General features: G+C 40.6%; 1 protein-coding gene across 1 annotated transcript; it reads left to right on the forward strand.

The window, feature by feature from the left end:
• Window positions 1-533: 533 nt before the first annotated feature.
• Window positions 534-19,154, forward strand: LOC103179214 (heterogeneous nuclear ribonucleoprotein L; the record flags this gene model as incomplete). The annotated part of the gene is given in 12 exon segments (XM_007894367.2): window positions 534-652; window positions 3,179-3,416; window positions 5,941-6,026; window positions 9,550-9,646; window positions 9,743-9,815; window positions 13,782-13,853; window positions 14,635-14,870; window positions 15,704-15,825; window positions 15,917-16,118; window positions 16,843-16,900; window positions 17,708-17,803; window positions 18,430-19,154. Coding segments are annotated over 12 exon segments (1,455 nt in total), but the record flags the coding sequence as incomplete, so codon positions are not given.
• Window positions 19,155-21,118: the final 1,964 nt, after the last annotated feature.

Raw genomic sequence — 21,118 nt, forward strand, 5'->3', positions numbered from 1 at the left:
TGGGTGATTGATTAAAACAGGGGATGAAAATGTACTTGATACAATTGCAATAGTTATTGGAAAAACTAGGGAAGCTGGAAATCTAGAATCCAAATGAAAAATGCTGGGACTTGATGGCACAGCTAGACAGTGGAGCTTAGTTCACCTATCTTTAGGTGCTGATTGTTTCCTTTTTTAAAACTATTTGCAGCAACGTATTTGGACACGCAGGCTACCTGGTACTGCTGGCCTTATAAACCAATGTCTACAGTGGTGTAAGGCTCACCAGACTTGCTTACCCAATACATGATTAGCTAGCCTGATCATGGTCTGTTTGTAAATCCTATAATAAAAGGCTCGATTAAAGTGTTACTTTCTGATCGATGCAACTGAAGAGTTCTGCATTAAACTTTTCCCAGATTTTTAAGATCGACAACCATCTCCCTTGCCAGATATAAGGTTCAAATATCAAAATGAATGCCTTCATGAGTACCTACAGTAATTGCAGAATAAAAATGTGCGTTGTGCTGATGGAGCTTATTTCCGTTGTTTAGGAACATGCTGATGACCGGTACAAGACCTCGCCTTCCCTTGTGGTCCATGTCAGGGGTCTCTGCGATGGTGTCGTTGAAGCAGATTTAGTGGAGTCTGTCGAGAGGTTTGGACCCATAAGGTAAGTGAGTCACTTGTGAATTGTTGCTTATCTGAGTTGCTGGTTTTGGGTCAGTGAGGTGTCGGCTGCAATTTGTTGGATTTTTTCTAATGCTGATTCTTGATGGTAACCTAATAACCTTATAAGATCACAAGATTGTTTGGGGTGAAGAATGCACCCAATGTCATCCCTCCAGAATACCACGCTGCTATTTCTATCCCCCACCCCCATCACAACATCAAGCTACTTTTTAAACTAGTCCAGCATCCTCGCTTCAACCACCCTTTGTTCCAGTCATTAATTGCCCTCTGGGTAAAGAAAAACTTCATGGTATCTGTCTTAAAGCTGCCTTTGCAACTCTAATCTCAATGGATTGTTCTGGGTTTAAAATGTACACCTCTGAGGTCCCCTCTGACTCTTCTCTCAAGACTGAAGATCCCTACTTTTCTAGTTGTTGCTCATTCCTTGAACACTGGGGATCATCCTTGGTGCTCTCCTCTACCTCTAGGCCCTGGACAGCCCCCTTATGTTACAGTGACCAGGGCTGTACACAGTACTCTGTGTGGTCTGACCAGAACACTGTACAACCTGAGTGACATTTGGAGATATAAACAGCGATTTAGCAATGTAGCCCAGCAGCCAGCTGGCTGTATTTATGGGCATATAACTGAGCCAATGTCTCAGTTGGACCCATCCAGTGAGATTTCCCTGTGGTATAATGGGTGGTGAGCACCCCATGTTATAGATCAGCATAGAATAACCTCATGCTGTTCTCCAGCTCAATGCAGGCTACAAACCAGGCTACAAATATATCCACCCAATTGGTCTGTGTGGGATACATGTTTTGCTGAACTTAATAGTTCTTCTCTTGGGTGAATAGGATCTCTGCATGTGAGGTTTGTAGGTTTATTCAAATGTTGTCTGTAGAAAACTTAATCCACCTTGAAATGATCAATTTTTCAGCAAGATAATGGAGTGTGGTTTGCTATAAAGAAGGCACCCTATCCTGCAGTATCAGCCAGTAAATACCAATGCCACATCTGCTTAATAGTGTTGCATTGCAAGTGGGAATCTATTCATATTCACTACGCTATGATAGGTCAGTAAATCAGCCATATTCTGTATGGAATAGAAACGAAAATTGTCAAATCTTAAAAAAAAAGACTATCCTCGTGCACCATATCCGAACAATCTGCTGGGAGTTGCAGCTGAACTGCTTCTGTGGTTTGAGATAAGGGTTAAACTATTCGAACTTCAGTTTCCCAGTTTGATGATCCTTTAACTCTTGTGGCCCCATAAACCATTACAGACTTCAATCTGCAGCTGCAGTATCAGATATTTTGGTGTAAAACACTCTTTACTTGCAAAGCATAGATAGGTGGAAATCCAGAAAAGCTCAAACAAGTGGATATAAAATATTCTATTCAAAAACGGAAAGGAGTTTCTCCAGGTGTCCAGGCCAACAATTTCTTCTCCCTTCTCTCCCCACCTCCACCCAATAAGATTGGTCATTCACTTCATGGCTGTTTGTGGGACGTTAACGGGAGAATATTGATGTGTGTAAATGTACTGCCTCGTTCAACTATAAATACAGTGGCTACACTCCACAATAAATCCTGTAAAATACTTTGAGGCATTTCAATGCGATGAGGTACCCCATCAATTGCAAGTATTTTAAATAATAGTATTCAAATTTGCCAAATTGATTATAAGAGTCACAGTTTACCCAAAGCTGTGACAACTGACCTGATGGTTTAAGCTGATTCCCTTGTAGGGTTTCATGCTTGTTGCATCAGGTACTGGTCCAAATAATTTAACCCACAACAGCAACTTGCATTTATGTAGTGCCCCTCATGCAGGGTAGCGTCTCAGAACTCTCAACGGGTAGGAGCCTAATGCCGAGCCAGGAGGGAGGTGGTGACAGGAAACACGGTCGAATAAACTAGTAGTATGTTCTTGTAACACAGAAATGCAAACTGACATCTATACTGTAACGTGTAATTAAAATTACAATTTAAGGCTCTGATTAATTTATTAAACATCACTTCTTGCTGTCTATAGAAATTATTCCTTTCACAAGATAAAGATTGCTATACTGCTATTTAACAATTGTGGTTGGATAAAACACTGCAATGGTTTCCCCAGTTTTGCAGGATTCGGTTCTATTTTTGGGTCATTATTTGGACTTTTATTTTAAATTACAAATCGGGCTCTTCCTCTTTCATATATTTTGGGCCGTTAAACCTACATACAAAGTCTAAACAAGTACAAAGCATGACCATTATCTCTGATTATTTTTGGAAGACACTTCCTTTTAATATGAAACCGGCTCTCTTTTGTTATAGTCATCTTCAACCAGAAGCTGCAAAGAATTTGGCTTGCTCCGTTCAACAAAAACTTGTTAAATGGCTGGCGGGGGCAGAATGAGGAAGAGGCTACAGTCCAAACTTAACTCTACATAATTGTGCAAATGTATTGCTAAATACTGTTACTTATTCCAAAGAAATGTTTAGATCCAAGTGGTTATAACTATTGTTTTTGTTGTAGCTATGTGATGATGTTGCCAAACAAACGACAAGCACTGGTAGAGTTTGAAGATTTGGATAGCTCCCAGAGCTGCGTTACCTATTCAAAACGTCGGGTTATCAACGTCTCGGGATTTCCTGCGTTTTTTAACTTCTCCACCAGCCAGAGGATCACTCGCCCCGGGGGTGCCGAAGACCCCAAGAACGTCAACAACGTCCTCTTTTTAGCCATTCAGAATCCACTCTATCCAATTACCACGGTATGTTCATTCACGGTGAATAGTTCTACGTTTGCCAAACTTGTGTGCTGGTTTCGCTTGTGAACTGCGTGGTTTGGACCCAATCGTACATTGTCTCTGAGGCCACATTGTGAAGTGAAACTCGAACGGCTGATTATACCAGAAAATATGCCCCCTTTTCCAGCTGTAGAATGAGTTTGAAGCGGGGAACTGGATTTATACTTCCAGAGCTTGTTATGGACTAGCTCTGCCTGTCTGCTCAGTGCTCAGTCACTTGTGTTAGGTTTTTAAATATTGTTGAAAGTGGTGTTTTGAGGCCATCAAAAAATTGTTAAAGACGGTTTGTGAACAGGCCTGAATTTTTTTGTGTGTGTTGCCTGCATTTCTACTCCAGTGTTGTAAATCAACACCTGGTGAAACCACCTTCTTGCAGCTGGCCTCCAACTGCACTATATTGTGACCACTCAACTCATCCAGTTTAAACTGTATTATCAGTATGTTGAACAAGCTAAACTAAGCTTAACCAAGTGTTGTCAAAGTTTGCTTTTATTTATACGATGATGGTAAGGATTCAACTCCTATGGCAATCATGATCGGGCATTTCCAGATCACGTAGCAGAAGTTTTATTTGCTTCAGAGCTTGTGTACAGGTACAGAATCTTTGCACAGTTTTATATTTTCTAATATTTTAACCATGATGAGTTCCTAGATACTCGATTTCACGCTACAAAAGCTCGCCTCGTTATACCAGTAAGTGGAGTAGAACTTATCCATGCGTTATAGATTCAGACCAATATTACTGCTCAATGCTGCTGTTCTGGTGCAGCAACGTTCTTTCGTAATCATGTGCTGTGCAAGCTGCACGAGCTGTTAGTACCTTTTATAGCCCTGGCTCTTGAGCGAGATGTTGTGTGTGCCCATCTATGAAGGGGAATTGTCAACTTATGGAAGAGCATTGAGATGTAAACTAGTAAAACCTAACATTTATTAAATTACATTTTAAGCATCTTTAAGAAGGGCGGTCATTTCTGAAACATTGGAAAAATGCCTTTTAAATGACTTAATGGTATTTAATTTATATTTGTAAAAGAGCATATGGTTCTATCTCAGGCTTACGATGCATTCAGAAACTGCAAACTTCTGCATTTCCGAGCATCTTCTTGATACCCTTTCCACAGATATTTCTATTTTGGTTCAGTAATTCTTTAATTAATTCTGTGGTTCCTGGAGTATTCAGAATATGGGTAAAACTGTTATTTGCCTGTTTAAATTCAGTTTTAACTAAAGAGTTCATTGAAATCTACAACCTTTTCCTGTGGCGGATTCCAAATGAAAATGTTGCTTCATCATTGGAAAACGTTATGATTGAGAGTTTTTTTTAAAAACAAGTTAAGCAAATGCTTAACTCTGAATTAACTATACAATATGTCCAAGAACAGTTTGCATTTATATAGCATGAAGGGTGCTACATAAATGCAACTTGTTGTCCTTCCTGCAGAGTAGCACCTCAGAGCACTTATCAGCGACGGAGCTTGATGCCAAGCCAGAAAGAGAGGGGAGGTACTGTCGGAGTGTCTTTGCCCGCTACTGAACTGAGCACAGACCCTCCTTTAATTGAGAACAAGATGCTGTCAATTTAATACTTGCAAAACAAATTGAGCGTTTTGGGCTGGAAACATCCGAAAGAGATGCCGAGCATTTTAAAAAAAAGTCTACTGTACAAGTGCAATTCACAGCTGTGTTCCTGCAGCTTTCTTGGTTGATATTTAGAGCATCTTTAAGAAGGGTGGGCACATCTCAAATGCCTTTTAAGTGACTTGATGGAGTTAAAAATGTGGCATTTGTTATAAACACAATTGGGGTTGATGTAGCGGGTTGGAACAGATCTGCATGTTGCAGAGTTTGCATTTTGTTGACCTTGGCAGGGAACAGGCTGTGGTATAGCTACGTCAGCTTCATCTCGTCTTTTTCTTGCTCGAACCTGTTGTGCGCAGCCGGCCACCTCCGCTGAGGAAATAGGGACATGTTTCGATATGAATGCGCTGACTTGCCTTTCTTTCACGCTTATAAGGGATAGTGACGACAGCAGGTTCTGTTTGAGGCTGAGGTGCAGGGACCTGCAAGAGGGAGAATTTTTAGAGCCAATGGTGCAGTCGCTGGACTGTACAGTTGCTTGTATAGATTGTAAAATTGTGTTCTTCCTCTTCATACACTGTGCCTCTCCCTGCACGTGGCGCTAATAATAATTATTTTGTACAATTGCGTTGGCACCTTTCATGGATGGGGCCTGTTTTCAGGCTGCAGTCCGGTAGAGATTACATTTTAAATTTGTTGTGAGTATCTTGGCTTCACTCAATTTATTAAAAAAAAATCCACTGTATAAAGATGTGTAAGCTGATGTGGCTTCACTTGGGATTCTTGCTAGTCATCAAGAAATGACGCAGCCCACCTGTACAATTTTTGCTCTGTGTCTGTACCACCTGATCTCATTGTTTTTTTAAAAAAAACGTGCACCTGTCACATTAAACTTTCTGTCTCATTTCAGGATGTTTTGTACACTATCTGCAACACATGTGGTCCAGTCCTGCGCATTGTAATATTCAAGAAGAATGGTGTGCAAGCAATGGTTGAATATCCTTTTTCGTATACTTAAAGAGCCACACAGTTCACACAAAGAGAAGCATTGCGTTCCTTTTGGTGGTGTATTGCAGTGCTCAGTCCTGCAGAGTGCTGAGCCACACGCTCACATTGTCGAGACATCTCAAAGCGCTTCACAAGATTACCGTCACACACCCTGAACCTGTGCCCTCTTGTCCTCCATCCTTGATGTGTATTAGGTATTTGGGTGTTTATGCTTTCGATCCCATTTACCATTTTATATAAGGTCTCATCTGGCACTTCTCTTTTCTGCTTTGTAATATTTGAAGGACAACCTTGCAATTTTGTGAGGCAGCTTCAGACGAATATCAAGGGAATGCCTGAACTTCCTGCTTTTTTCTTAGTGTAGCCTTTGATATTAACATAACATGTAGGAGCAGCAGTAGGCCATTCGGCCCTTCGAGCCTGCCCCGCCATTCAATCATGGCTGATCTTCTGATCTAACTCCAGCTAATAACCTAACCCTGCCTTATCCCCATATCCCTTAATCCCTTTTGCAATAAGAAATCTATCTATCTCAGTCTTGAATATGTTTAAGGACTGAACGTCAACAGCCCTTTGGGGTAGTGAGTTCCATACATTCACCACCCTTTGAGTGAAGAAGTTCTTCCTCAACTCAGTGCAAAAGGGCTGTCCTCTGATTTTAAGGTTGTGACCTCTGGTTTTAGTTTCTCCAACCAGGGGAAACAATCTCCCACTATCTACTCTATCATGCCCTTTGATGATCTTATAGGTCTCTATGAGATCCCCTCTAATTCTTCTATATTCTAGAGAATTGGTCAGCCTATCCTCGTAACTCATCCCCTTCATCCCTGGTACTAACCTAGTAAATCTATGCTGCACCCCCTCCAAGGCAAGTACATCCTTCCTTAAATAAGGAGACCAAAACTGCACACAGTATTCCAGGTGTGGTCTCACCAGGGCCCTATACAGTTGCAGCAAGACTTCCCTACTCTTATACTCTAATCCTTTCATAATGAATGCTAACATACCGTTCGCCTTCCTAATTGCTGCTGCACCTGCAGACTAACTTTCTGTGATTGGTGTACAAGGACACCCAAGTCCCTCTGGACACTAACACATTCCAATCTCTCCCCTTCTAAAAAATAACCCGCTCTACTGTTTTTGCTACCTAGGTGGATGACTTTGCACTTCCCTACATTATACTTCATCTGCCACCTACCTGCCCAATCACCTAACCTATCTATGTCTCGCTGCATTTTTTAATGTCATCCTCTGTGTTGACACTTCCTCCTAGTTTTGTGTCATCCGCAAATTTAGATATATTAACTTCGATGTCCTCATCTAGATCGTTGATGTAGATGGTAAATAGCTGAGGCCCAAGGACTGATCCTTGTGGCACTCCACTAGTCACATCCCGCCAATCTGAAAAGGACCCGTTTATCCCTACTCTTTGTTTCCTACCCGTTAACCATTCCCCAATCCACGTTAATATGCTCCCCCCAATTCCATGGGCCCTTATCTTTTGGACTAACCTTTTATGCGGCACCTTATCGAATGCCTTCTGGAAGTCCAAATAGACCACATCCACTGATTCACCCTTATCTAGTTTACTGGAAATATCCTCAAAAAACTCATCAAACATGACTACCCTTTTGTAAAGCCATGTTGACTTGGCCTAATTATATTGTGCTCCCCTAAATACCGCATCCTTAATCAATGATTCTAAAATGTTTCCTATCACTGATGTGAGACTAACTGACCTATAGTTCCCCATCTTTTCCTTTCCACCTTTTTTAAATAGTGCTGTGACATTTGCGATCTTCCAATCCATGGGGACTGTTCCAGAATCCAAGGAATTTTGGAAGATCAGACATAAGGCCTCCACTATCTCATAAGCTACCTCTTTTAAAACCCTGGGATGCAAGCCATCCGGACCAGGGGATTTGTCACTTTTTAGTGCTAACAGTTTCCCTAGCACCAATTCTCTACTAATGAAAATTTCCCTAAGTTGCTCCCTGTCCTTATCCCCTTGGTGCATCTCTATTGTTGGCAGACTTGTTGTGTCTTCTAGGGTGAAGACAGATGCAAAGTACCCATTTAGGGACTCTGCCATGTCCTTATCCCCCATTACAACTTCTCCCGTCTCTGACTGAAGTGGACCTACATTTACCCTCACTAGCCTATTCCTCTTAATATATTTGTAAAAACTTTTACAATCAGACTTAATGTTCCTAGCTAGCTTACCCTCATACTCCTTTTTCTCGCTCTTAATGAGTTTTTTAGTTTTATTTTGCTGGTTTCTAAAACTCTCCCAATCTTCAGATTTGCTGCTTTTCTTGGCAGTTTTATAAGCCTTTTCTTTTAATTTGATGCTTTCCCTCACTGCTCTAGTTAGCCACGGATGAATTGCTTTCCCTGTGGTACTCTTATTCCGCAAGGGAATATGTGACCGCTGAGAATTTTGCACTACATCCTTAAATATTTGCCACTGTTGGTCTACATTTTTACCTCTTAATCTTATTCTCCAGTCTATTTTACCTAAATCTTTCCTCATACCTACAAAATTAGCCCTATTTAAATTCAGAACACTTGCCTCGGATTTAACTATATCCCTTTCTAACTTAATGCAGAATTCAATCGTATTGTGATCACTGTGCCCTAGAGGATTCTTAATACCTACACTGCCAACTAGCCCTGTTTCGTTACACAAAACAAGGTCTAGGATGGCCTGTCCCCTAGTTGGTTCCTCGGCATGCTGCTCTAGAAAGTTATCTCTCATACACTCAATGAACTCTTCTTCTGACCTACTTTTGCTGATTTGGTTTTCCCAATCTGTGGAGATTGAAATCACCCACTATTATCGCTTTACCTTTCCTACATGCTCCACTGATTTCTCGATTGATACCGTGTGCTATATTGTGATCACTATTTGGGGGTCTATAAACCACTCCCATTAATATTTTCTGCCCTTTTTTTTATTTCCACCCATATTGTCTCGACCACCTGGTCATCAGATTTCAGATCCTTCCTCTCCACTGCTTTTATTTCATCCCTAATTAACAGGGCTACTCCCACCTCTTTTCCCACAGTGCCTATCTTTCCTGTAAACTGAGAACCCTGGAATATTTAACTCCCATCCTAGATCTTCTTGTAACCATATTTCAGTGATGGCTACTAGATCGTACCCATATGTGTCCATCTGTGCTTTTAATTCATCAGTTTTATTCCGAATGCTTCGCGCATTCAGATATAACATTTTTAATTTCCTACCATTTCCTCTACTCTCTGATTCCTTATCTACTTTGCCAAGCTTCTTACCCCTAGTTAACATATTCCTATTGGAATATTAGGAACATATGATTTCTTTCTTGCCCACTCCCCTCCCCCCTGAAATTATATCTGGGATTGAACAGAGTTTCTGTTTAACATTCGTGACTTTCAGTGTTCTGAGCGTTATTAGTATTGTTAATTCACCCAAATGCTGTGCCTGTAATACTTGAATAACGTCTCTTGTTTCCTTAACCATTCTCACATTTGACTCAGTTCAAAGTGCCCAGAAGGCGAAGGCTTCTCTGAACGGTGCAGATATTTATTCTGGTTGCTGCACACTAAAAATTGAATATGCTAAGGTAAGTGTGTTAACCTGCTCCAGGGACCTTTGTCATTGCCAATTTAAGCAATTTCACACTTCTAAATGAGCTTTTGTTTTTCAATCCCACAACCAGCCTACTCGACTGAATGTCTTCAAGAATAATAGCGAATCGTGGGACTACACTAATCCTAACTTAACCAGAGGAGGTACAGTACACCCTTCCTATTTGTGGTTGCTCTCTCTTCCCCCCACCCCCGCCCCCCCACCACATACTTATGTGCAGATGAAGAATCCTGTGTCCCATGTTAGACCCCCAGCAACAATCTCTTTCTGTTTTAACAGTCTGGGGCAGGATAAGCAGCAGATAATGTATTGATGCAGTAATGAAATGGAAATCTGTCCAGATCTGACACTTGATAGGATGCCTCTCAAAAGTTGCAATAGTCTGTACTGTGTGAATAGACGCTTTCATTTGTGTTGTGTGCACATGAGGCAACTTTTTTTTAAACCGTGCTATTTTATCTTTTATACAATCAGCAACTACTTGGCATTCATTATCTAGCTTTGCTTTGTGACAAATGTAATTAAGCAATCTCTGCAACAAATTGTCAACATGAGGGTAGCAGGTTGAATCTGCTGGGTGATGATAACGATGCTGTGGTTGGGGGATGTGTGTCACTGATCTAGATAGAACATTAGCCAATGGTCTTTTTCTTTCTCTGTGCAACTCCCTTCTGCCCGTGATTCTGAGGCCTCCTGCTGGGAACTGCACCTGTGGTTATATTGGGTGACCATAAGATCAGACTCCTTTGTGATTGCCCATCAAAAGTACTGTTCTTGATGCACAGTACTTTTCTGAACTATTGTAACCAGTGATAAATTCCTTGATGGCTTTTATATTTGTACAGCCATTTGCTGGTAGTCTAACATCTGTTCCAAAGAGAACGTTTTGAAGGTTTTAAACTGCATACGTTGAGCTGTGGTGTACTCTGCTGGATGTTGACTAGCAACACTGTACAAGCACTGTAGTTGCAGCTCACCTACATCAACTACATGCAAACCAGGCTCCTGCACAGAAAGTTGCAGCTTTCAAAGCAACACTCAGTACTGCAGAACATTCTCACTGTTAGATGGAAAACAAAGAACCAAGACTTCAATTACAGAAATATTTTCAAAATCTTCAAAAAGCTGCAGACGCACATTATCTTCAGTGTGGAAAGACTATTGATTTGTTTGCCCCCCACACTACTGGAGCACGGCATTGATTGGCAAGGACAGGCATACCAGCAAGAGGGAGCACCACAGAGAAGAGGGAAGCCAGGCAAACTAACCACTTCATGCACCAGCGCCAACGATTGCCTGCATAAACCAGTAACAACTGACAACAGCGCAGCCTTCCGACTCTTACTCAGCTCACCCAGACTGCACGCAAACACATCCTCAGGAAACTGATCAGGAAGGACACTTTTCATTCATCGGTGCAAGGCGAATATGTTGCAAGTCGCAATTTAAGACTGTAAAATGAAACTCTATTTGAAATGTTTTGTAAAATTAAATGAGATTATTCTAAACCTAAAATGCAGCCACTGGGTGCAAGAGTCCACTTATGATGACTGCTGCAAACCAATTCCCTTGTGGAGATTTGTACAACTGTGTTCTTAAGCCTGCAGTTAAAATTGTTTTTGGACAAACCAGACAACTGGTGAGGTGCATGGTCGATGGATTGAATGCTTTTTGAGATCCACCGGTAACGGTTGTGTTTTTTTGTTGGCTTTTCTACGAAAGTTGCTCTTGCAATAGCTGAATTTGGCAGGGCGAAGCCTTAAGCAAGTTTCCTTACTCCACACATCTATTACCTGGCAGTAAGTAAGCACTCAGTTGTTAGTCGATTGGCAGATTGCTTTTCCGGGGGTAATAATCCTTCAAAAAAAATAATTTGGTCACTCAATCCACGACTGTGGCTGCTGCGTTTCACCCACAAAATATACAGTCAATTCACCTTACTGTATATTCTGTGAAGTGCTTTGAGATGTCTCAACGATGTGATAAGGCGCTATATCAAATGCAAGTATTATAATATAGTGAATCCTTGGTCAGTCCCATATTTTAAACAGTGAAATATACTCCCTGTGCACTTAACAATATGCATGACTTAAGGTCTAAATACTGTAATATCAGAAGTTTTGCAGCAGTTCTCGTAATGTGCTTTTGTTACTGAGATTTAAATTTACAAAAACCTTGTTTTTTAAACAAGACACGACCTAGAAATTGTACAATGTAAATGTATTTGTTTTAATAAGTTTATTTTAAAAAAGAAATCCAGAAATTGCTTAAGCTGATCAGATCAGTACAATGAAATTTGTTATGTGAATGTTATTCAGAAAACAAAATAACTTGAGGACAATTGGGTGATCTGCTATTACTAGATTGATGGGAGCTCCTGTGGATCTTGTTGGATATCACCATGGACTGCTGAGTTCACCCGCAAAATAGTCTTGCCACTTTGTCTGTCCTGCAAAGGAATTTGAAGTGATCAGGTGCGATAACAAATGGGAGGATTATTATATTATAAATGCATCAATGGTCTGGTCCTCAGCCATACAGAGTAAAATGGTGTGACTCCCTGAGTTAGCTGAAATAGTGGGCAGGGGAGAGAGAGAGAAGTTGCCATTTGTCCGTTGGACCTAAGGCGAGAATCTGGTAAGAGTTCTGCTCCTTGTATGTTAAATGTTGCTACCCACGGCCAGTCACGGATGATCGACTCTGATCTCCTTGACCTTTGGCACTTTCTCAAGCTATGAGGAGGGTTGGGTGTACCAAGAGCAGCATTACCCTGATCCAGTGAGGGACACTAGGACTATGAACAGGCAAGGGTGTAAGGCAAGAAGTGGATAACTAATATTGGTCTGGACAGGGGAGAGTAATGTGTGCTCTTGAGATTGACCTATGTTACTGACTTCTTAACCTTTACTTTGGAGGATGTAATAATTGAGTCGGTATTTCATAAATTCATGGACAGTGGGGATGGAAAAAGTAGTGTTTTCAGTATTTGGTACAAAATAATGATGGGGTGGGAGAAACAATGTGCTTCAACAACTTTTCTCCCTTCCCTACCCTCACGCAAATGCATTCTTTCTATCAGAAAAGATTCAAATTGAAACTAACTCAGAATTAGCCCAGTGCATATTTTTTCTCAGCTTCAGAAAAACAATTTAGATGGATTTGATGTGTCCATTTTTAAAAACTGCGGTGGAGGGTGGACTGGTTAGAGAGGGAGGATAATTGATATACTTTTAATCTGTTTACTTTAGCTATGAACTGAAGGCAGTGTAATTATTTAAGTACCAATGTCCTCTGCATCGCTCCCATCCCACTACGTTCCCAATCTTAAACCACTTTATTGTGAGAAATTGTCTCATAAATGTGCATTTCGTCTGTTGTCCAGAGTAATCCCCCATGTCTTGATAATTTGAAGATCTAAACTTCTCTTATTACCCTTAACAATTTCTGGATTTCAAGAAAAGCTATGTTGTTTGATGCCCCCCCATAGCATTGATTGACCAATTCCATGTCTAAAAGGTGCTTTTGACATTAGATCTGAAAGATGACCGTTCTGTGCAATTTTTTTGCTACAGTTCTGAATGTTTGAACTATTCAGATTTTTATGTCGTTTTTATGTAACCAGTAGATTTTTTTTTAGTTTTGGTGAAGTTTAATCCTAACTTATTGGAGTGTTTGGACTTGGTCAACCAACAATGTTCATGAGTGACCATCAATTAAAATGTTACATTTATAACTCTGTATGTTCATTTTCAAATCCTGTATTCATTGATTGTAAAACTGTAATGCAGGGGCGAAGTATCTCGCTTTTGCTGAATCCTCCTGCAAGTTGTTAAGAAGGCCTCTTTGACACTGCTCTATGTTGCTGTTTGAAGCTTATGGTACAAAACACCAGGTACTGTTTTTCAAAATTGTACTTTTTGCTCAACTGTTGACCAAATGTGCAATGCTGTATGATGTGTTGATGTATACGTGTAGCTTGTGTGGGGTTGGTGGGTTAAAGTAGTGGAGTAGAGAAAAATGGCTGCTGAATTTAAACATTTGTATAATTTTTACATAATGGAGGTGCACTATTTAAATTTCTCCTTTTCCCCTTCCCCCTCTGATTTCAGATGAAGGGAGAATTTTCAGGCAGCCGGCACTTTTGGGAGATCATCCGTCAATATACAGCGGTAACGGATATGGTAAGTGTTCTTATAGCTAGATATGGAACTGCTTGTTCCAACTCTTGTTTTACTTCCAGTTCTTCTGACTGGCTCATGACTAAACCATAACCTGTAAACATTGTGATCAGGAATGCTAAATATTAATAGCAAAATAAGTCTGGCTACTTCTGGAAAGTGATTCCAATCAATAGCTGTCGAGGCAACTCTCAAACTCTTGCATAGCTACTTGATCAACAGATAATGGGAATACAAGTGTTTTTGTCTTTTTTAAAAAAACAATGTATTGTGCTTTTTAAAGTACAGACAACAATATTTTAGTTTGAGTTTTGGAATGAAGTGATCAGTATTTTTGGAATGAGATTCCTCTGGCTATTTTGGTGCCTTTGGAACTGTTTCCGGGAAATATTACTACTTTCAGTTTGGGAGAGAAATTTGGGAAAAGACTAAATATTCCATTATCAGCAACCCAGACAACCAAGGATAATATATAGAAATCTTGTTGCATTTTCATCCACATGTGTGGATGGCTGCAAGTCTCATGACCCTGGGAATTCTCCAAAGTTTTGGCATCACTGATCCATCATTATACTTTTTGCACGGAACAACTCAGCTCATCCTATGTACCTTGTTTCTAAATTACCAGTGTTTTAATCCTCTTCTTGATTGATTTTTGCATTGCCTGATGCATTGCCCTGATGCAACTGATCCATGATTTTTCCAGGTTGCTTAAATTTGTATGTGTGTGTGCGTGTTGCGTATGTTTGGATGTAAAAGGTAATAGAACAATGTCTTTGAACAGGCTATCCACACTCAGCGGGTAGCAGTCGGTCATTAGAACGCAGAATGGCACCTCGCCCATCCAATAGCAAGTCCTCAGTCATGCATCATTACCCTCCATCACCACCACACATGGCATCGCAGCAGCATGGGTCTATGCGCTCCAGCAAAGTTCTAATGGTTTACGGACTTGTTCCGAACAAAATCAATTGTGACAAAATCTTCAACCTTCTCTGCTTGTATGGCAACGTTGAAAAGGTACGGTTGGTATTTTCGGCGCAAATTGTGTTGGAGACATAGTGCAAACATCTCACAGTGATGTGTCGCATTAACCACTGCGAAATTTGTCTTTTTGGTTTACTACAATTAATTATAATAATTGTTGCATTTGATATAGCGCCTTATCGCATCTTTGAGATGTCTCAAAGCGCTTCGCAGAGTATACTGTAAAGTGAATTGACTGTATATTTTGTTGGCAAAATGCGGCAGCCAATTGCGCATAGCAGTGTCCCACAAACAACCGTGGATTGAAGTGACTAATTTATTATTATTTAAGGAATTATTACCCTCGGAAAAGCGATCTGCCAATCGACTAACAACCGGGTTCCTACTTACTGCTAGGTAAACAGAGGCCTGTGGAGTAAGGAAACTTGCCCAACATCTCACCCTTGTGGGAATCGAACCCGGTTCTCTCACTGGCAAGGCGAGCGCTCTAACCATTGAGCTACCTGTCGGACGAGTATATTGTGTGCGTTTTTTTAAATCTGAAATTGACCGGGTTCGACGGAGCAGTCACTGTTCCTTAATTTGAGAAATGTAGGAGGTGTCACCTTTCTAATCTAGTGTATTGTTCAGTAAGTGTTCTACCTTTTTGTTTAAATAACAAGAAAATAAAAACCTTACTAGTACAGTAGAGCCAGTCATCTGAATTAATCATCTGAAAAGAACCTGGAAAAAGGGGAGGAAAGTGAAGTTGATGAACTGTTCAGAGCTGCCTGTTGAATTTATTATTATGTAGCTCTTCAGGATACCATTTTTTACCCTACATTGACCTTTGAGTCTCTCTGTTCATTGTAACCGGTTTACTTTAGGTCAAGTTCATGAAGAGCATGCCAGATGCTGCGATGGTTGAAATGGGTGATGAATTTTCTGTGGAGCGGGCTATCACCCACCTCAATAATGTCCATATGTTTGGAAAGCCGCTCAGCTTGTGGTAGGTGGCCAAGATTTCCACGTACGCTTAAAAAAAAGTTAACTACTTATGCTGTGGACATTTATAATTAAGGGTGTGTTCTTGTGTTTAGTGTCTCCAAACAGCACACAATTATGCCGAGTCAGTCTTATGAACTGCAAGATGGCACCAATAGTTACAAGGACTTCACTGACTCCAGGAACAATCGCTTCTGCAACCCTGGACAGGCTTCCAAAAACAGGATCCAACCTCCTTCCAGCGTACTCCATTTCTTCAATGCTCCAATTGGAGTAACAGAGGAAACATTTCAACAGGTAAGCTGTCTGAAAGCTAAAGTGGGCTGTAACCAATAGGTTAAAATTCCCAAGTAAATAATTGTGGGTGTTTCATACATCTTTTTCTTTTAAAAAAACGTTTCATGCCAAAACTTGGTCTATTCACTGTAAGGTCTATTTATGCTGGTTTTCTTTGTTAGTGTGAAAATCTCAATGTTACATGGCAAACAACACTTAGGCATGCGTACTGGAGCCTGTCTGACTGATCTACTTGGTTTTGGTATCCGCACCAGTTTAGTATAAATGTAGGCATTTTTGTACATTAACACCTTGGGATTCCCCAGCGCCTTGGAGTGTACTCCCCACGTGAAAGGTGCCATACAAAGTTGTTTGGGAAACCTTGCTGGCAAAAAGTGGGTGTTGTGTTTGCCCTGCACTTGCCTGAATACCTGTGAAACACTTTGAGACATTTCAATGTGATGAAATGCTTTCGTTAAAAAACAAAAGTATTCTTCACATCCTGTGAATTCAACTCGTCGCTGCGAATGAGATTTGTGGGTGACTGAAATAAATCCTGTTTCTTGCTCCAACACTATTGCTTAAAGGACACTCACTATTTGATACATTTTCATTATGGAGAGCCTAGGATCTGTCTATTAGAATATTGCTTTTTTTATTCACTAAGAAGATCGTTTAATTGCTGTATGATTTTTTTGTATCTCTGTCCAGTTAAAGTGTAACATGTCTTTTGCCTTTCTCCTAGATGTGTGAGGATTCCGATCTGAAGTCTTTTCTGACATACAAAACATTTTCTGGAAAATGTAAGTAATGCGATGACGGTGAACAAACTGATTCAAAAGTGCTTTCAAAATCTTTAAGTTGTGATGAAACTAAGTTGTTAACTTGCTTATCTACTATGGTTAAAAGAAAAAAAAGGGAAAATATCATTTATGCCAGCTGTCTGACTTGTGGAAACCCATTATAATGCTTGAGAATATCCAACCCAGACAGTTCCACATATGTATACAACTTGCACATTGTGTGCTTATTTAAGATCTGTTATCATTCAATCAATGGCAAGTAGAAGTTAAAAGAAGTTTTTGTTGGGATATTGTAGTAGAAATTAAAATATCAAACTTGCCGATTCATTTATAAGTCATAGTAAATGGCACTTTGAAGTCGCTGGATCCTGCAAATTCTGAGATTGTGTGGTCACAGTCTATGGGACATGAAGGGTGTAGCTAGAACTTTAGGAGTGTAGAGTATGGAAGTATAGCCCAGCACTCAATGATCTGTAATGCTTCTGGTTCACTTGAATACATCAAACAGAATTTTCATTTGTTTTAGAGATTATTAAATTTCCTTTGATCTGATTTTTGAATAGGTAGAAAACTGGACTCCAGATGGAGAAATAAACACTTTGTGGGCTAAGATTATCAGTTTGGATTGAAGTTTCTCTAAGACTGCTGTATAAAACCAATATAATATGATCGGTTTGAAATGAAATGCAGGTGATTCAGTGCTGAAATGATTGAGTTGACACCTGATTGAGCTTCTCTCAGAGAATATTTTTCCTTTTCCTGAGCGTGTAGATGATCTAATTTTTTAATGTTCTGTTCCCTTTTTAGCTGACCGGAGTTTATCGGGCTTGTTGGAATGGCAGTCGAAAGATGAAGCTGTGGAGGCGCTGGCCATGCTGAATCACTACCAGATAAAAAATCCAAGTAAGTGATAAAAATTACAGCTGGAATTCCTGAAGCAGACTGGAAAATATGGCTCAATAAATTTTTATTTCCATTAAATTGTTATCCACAGCCAGTCACATATTTCATAAAGCTACACTTGGGATGGGATTTGTATTCTTGATGAAGATCAAGATGTCTTGTTTTCAAACTGAAATGATCTGAAGTCGCCAAGAGGAATGGTTTTAACTCAGCACAACCTCCATCATTACGGTCGAGCATGTGTGATTGATGATGTTACTCTTTGCAGATTTATCATCGTGGTCACTTAGTAGTACTGTGGCCTCTGGATCAAAGTGATGGGCAAAAGGCTAGGCCGATAGTCTAGGCTAACATTCCAGGGCAGTGCTATGGCAGCACTGGATTGAGTCTTCACATGAAATGTTAAATTGAGGCCCCATCTGCCTTTTTTCAGTGGGATGTGAAAGATCCCACAACACTGTTTGAAAAGAGAAGCAAGTTTCTCCAGGTTAAATTGGTCAGTCATCTCATGGCTGATTTGGTGCCTGTATGCATTGGAGTAGCACCATGTAGACTGAGCTCAGAGCAAATTAATTCTTGAAAACTGTTTAAAGGTTTATGCTTAAAGGAACCATTTTTCTTTTCAGGTGGTCCGTATCCCTACACCTTGAAGCTCTGTTTTTCATCCATCTCCCATGTATGAAGATGGGCTGAAGTGTGAACATGAGAATTTGGCAATGTACACCTGCAGGCAACCTTACACTTGACACTTGCAATTACAAAGCGAAAATTGTCCTATCCGTTTTGAATGGTGTTGTATCACTTTATACCTGCTAAGTGGAAATAAAATCCTTTTTCTTCAGTTTAACTTGTAACTTTTTTTTCAAAACTGTATCGGAATAATATAAAGTAGACATTAAACTACCATAAATTAAGTGCTGCTTGGTTTATTAGGCAATCAAACTTGTTTTGGTCCTTTATGTCCGTGTTTAAGACCTTAATATGTCGATACGTAAAAGCTTAAATGTTTATGCAAGTGACCTTGTGAATTAGAACTATGCAAGTGATGAAGAAATATCTACTTGTGGTGTACTTTTACGTGTTGATGGCACTTTTGCTATTTTTCTCCCTGTGAGTTAAAACTGTAGGACTGTTATTCTTTGGGAAACGTAGTTTGTGATGGTTTGTTTGGTTTCTTGCTATAAACTACGCACATTTTTGTGATCCTAGAGTTCTGTGTATTGCTGAAACTGAAGTGCCAAAATTGATAGTGATTTTAAACACTATGCCTGAACTTGGTATTTGTAATGGGCTTGTTGCCACGTGTTAACTCCTGCTGTGGTTAAGTAGTTCATTAAACATTTAAAAGATATATCTGCAGATTTTGTCGCTTCATTAACCTAGTTTATAAAGCCTGAATGGTCGTCTATGAGAAAAAGACAGCCATACTTGTCTTGTTCTGTTGGTTCTTTCCCTGTTCTCACCACAGTGAGGAGTTGCTGTGAAGGGAATTGCATGTTAGCAAAGCATTCTGAGCATCTTACTAATGGACTGTTGAATGATCAAGATATCCAAAAACTTGTGACTGTGATGCTCACACAGTTGAATAGACTGTCAATGCTGACTGTTAAGGCTCGCTTGGGTGAGGTACTAAAGCTCACACTGGAACAGCGTTGAGCATTCAGCTTGGTTATAGCATGGGTAAGCACAGAGAACCTCCCTTTGGTGCATCAATGTATGTCAACCTTGCTCTGTCGTCTGAGTCAGAAGGTTGTGGGTTCAAGCTCTATGTTGGGACTTGGGAACTTGGATAGTCTAAGGTGACATTCCAATACGGTGGGGTTTCTGTGCTGCACTGTTGGAAGTGCAATACTTTAGATGAGACATTAAACTAAGGTAACCACAATCCTTGTCCTGAACCCATTGAAATCCACACATTTAAAAATGAAAGGTGACAAAATGCAACTGATTTTGTTGACTTCTCAGCAGTATTCAGACTGGCTTTGCTTTATCAGTAGCAAGAATGTCAAATTCTGCCTGGAGTTTCGCTGATGCACATTAAGTTCCAGACATCAAATGAGTTTTCAATCAAATGGAAAAAAAATCTAGATAAATCTGAAGGTTAATCAGTGAGCCACAAAAATCACCTCTTCAAACCCCATCAAAGGAAGTTTGATTCCACTTGGCTGAAAACGTTTGTCACAGTGAAGAGAGTTTATAGTCTAGGCTGACACTCATTTCCTTGCCATGCTGAAGGAACCCTGCAATGTCACGAGTGATAAGAGTCATCTGCCTTTTAAGATGGATGTTAAAATTCCCTGTGCTATTTGAAAAGTGAACAGTTTTGGTAATATGACAGCGCTCCCTATCCTTCAGAGGATCCAGTTCAAGATCCTGGTCCTCACCTATAAAGCCCTCCATGACCTTGCCCCACCCTACCTCTGCGACTCCTAACCCCATACTTACCCACCCGCTCTCTCCGCTCAGCCGGCTCTGGCCTGCTCCACATCCTCCGCCCACCATTGGCGGGAGAGTCTTCAGCCACTCTGACCCCAACCTCTGGAATTCCATCCCCCCCATCACTCCACCTCACCCCCCCTTAGCCTCCTTCAAGTCCTACCTCAAAACCCTCCTCTTCGACCATGCCATCGGTCAATCCCCTTCCCCTCCCCTCCCTTCTCCCTCCCTGACACCAGCTCGGGTCTGAAATCCTGCACACTGTCCAGCACCTTGGGATGTGAAAGGCGCTATACAAATGTAATCTTGTTGCTATATCAATTCAAGGATTATTGTTACCAGTCTCTCCACCCATCTCTGTACAATCACGTGCCGCATTCTTCAGGACTCTATCCTTGGTCCTCTTCATATCCCAATGTTCCCACTCAGTGACATTATCCACAGTCAGTGAGTGGGTTCACTTCCATATGTATGTGAATGCCATCCAACTCTTTCTGCCTCCACTCTTGATTCCAGGACCATTGCTGTTCTGACCGATTGCATGTTAGACATCAAGTTCCAGTTGAGCTCCAACTTTCTTCAGCTGATCGTTGATGAGATGGAGGCTTTCCTGCTTGGCTCCTGTCAGCTCCTTCTCATCTCAGGTGCTGATTGCACCAACCTGCATCAACACTCCTCATTCTCCCCCCACCCCCTCCACCTGAGCCAGTGCAAAACCTTGTTTGATTCCCACTGCCTTTCTGCCCCCCTCAGCTTTTCTCCCACCTCTGAAACATTGTCATTTATTATCTCAGCCTTTATAAGAGAAATCACTATGTTCTTACTGTGCATGAGTTAGATTTTCCATTTTTCTGTGGTTACCAGTGATGTATCAAAGGC

Source organism: Callorhinchus milii, unplaced genomic scaffold, assembly GCF_018977255.1.
Source record: "Callorhinchus milii isolate IMCB2004 unplaced genomic scaffold, IMCB_Cmil_1.0 Scaffold3, whole genome shotgun sequence".
Taxonomy (NCBI): domain Eukaryota; kingdom Metazoa; phylum Chordata; class Chondrichthyes; order Chimaeriformes; family Callorhinchidae; genus Callorhinchus; species Callorhinchus milii.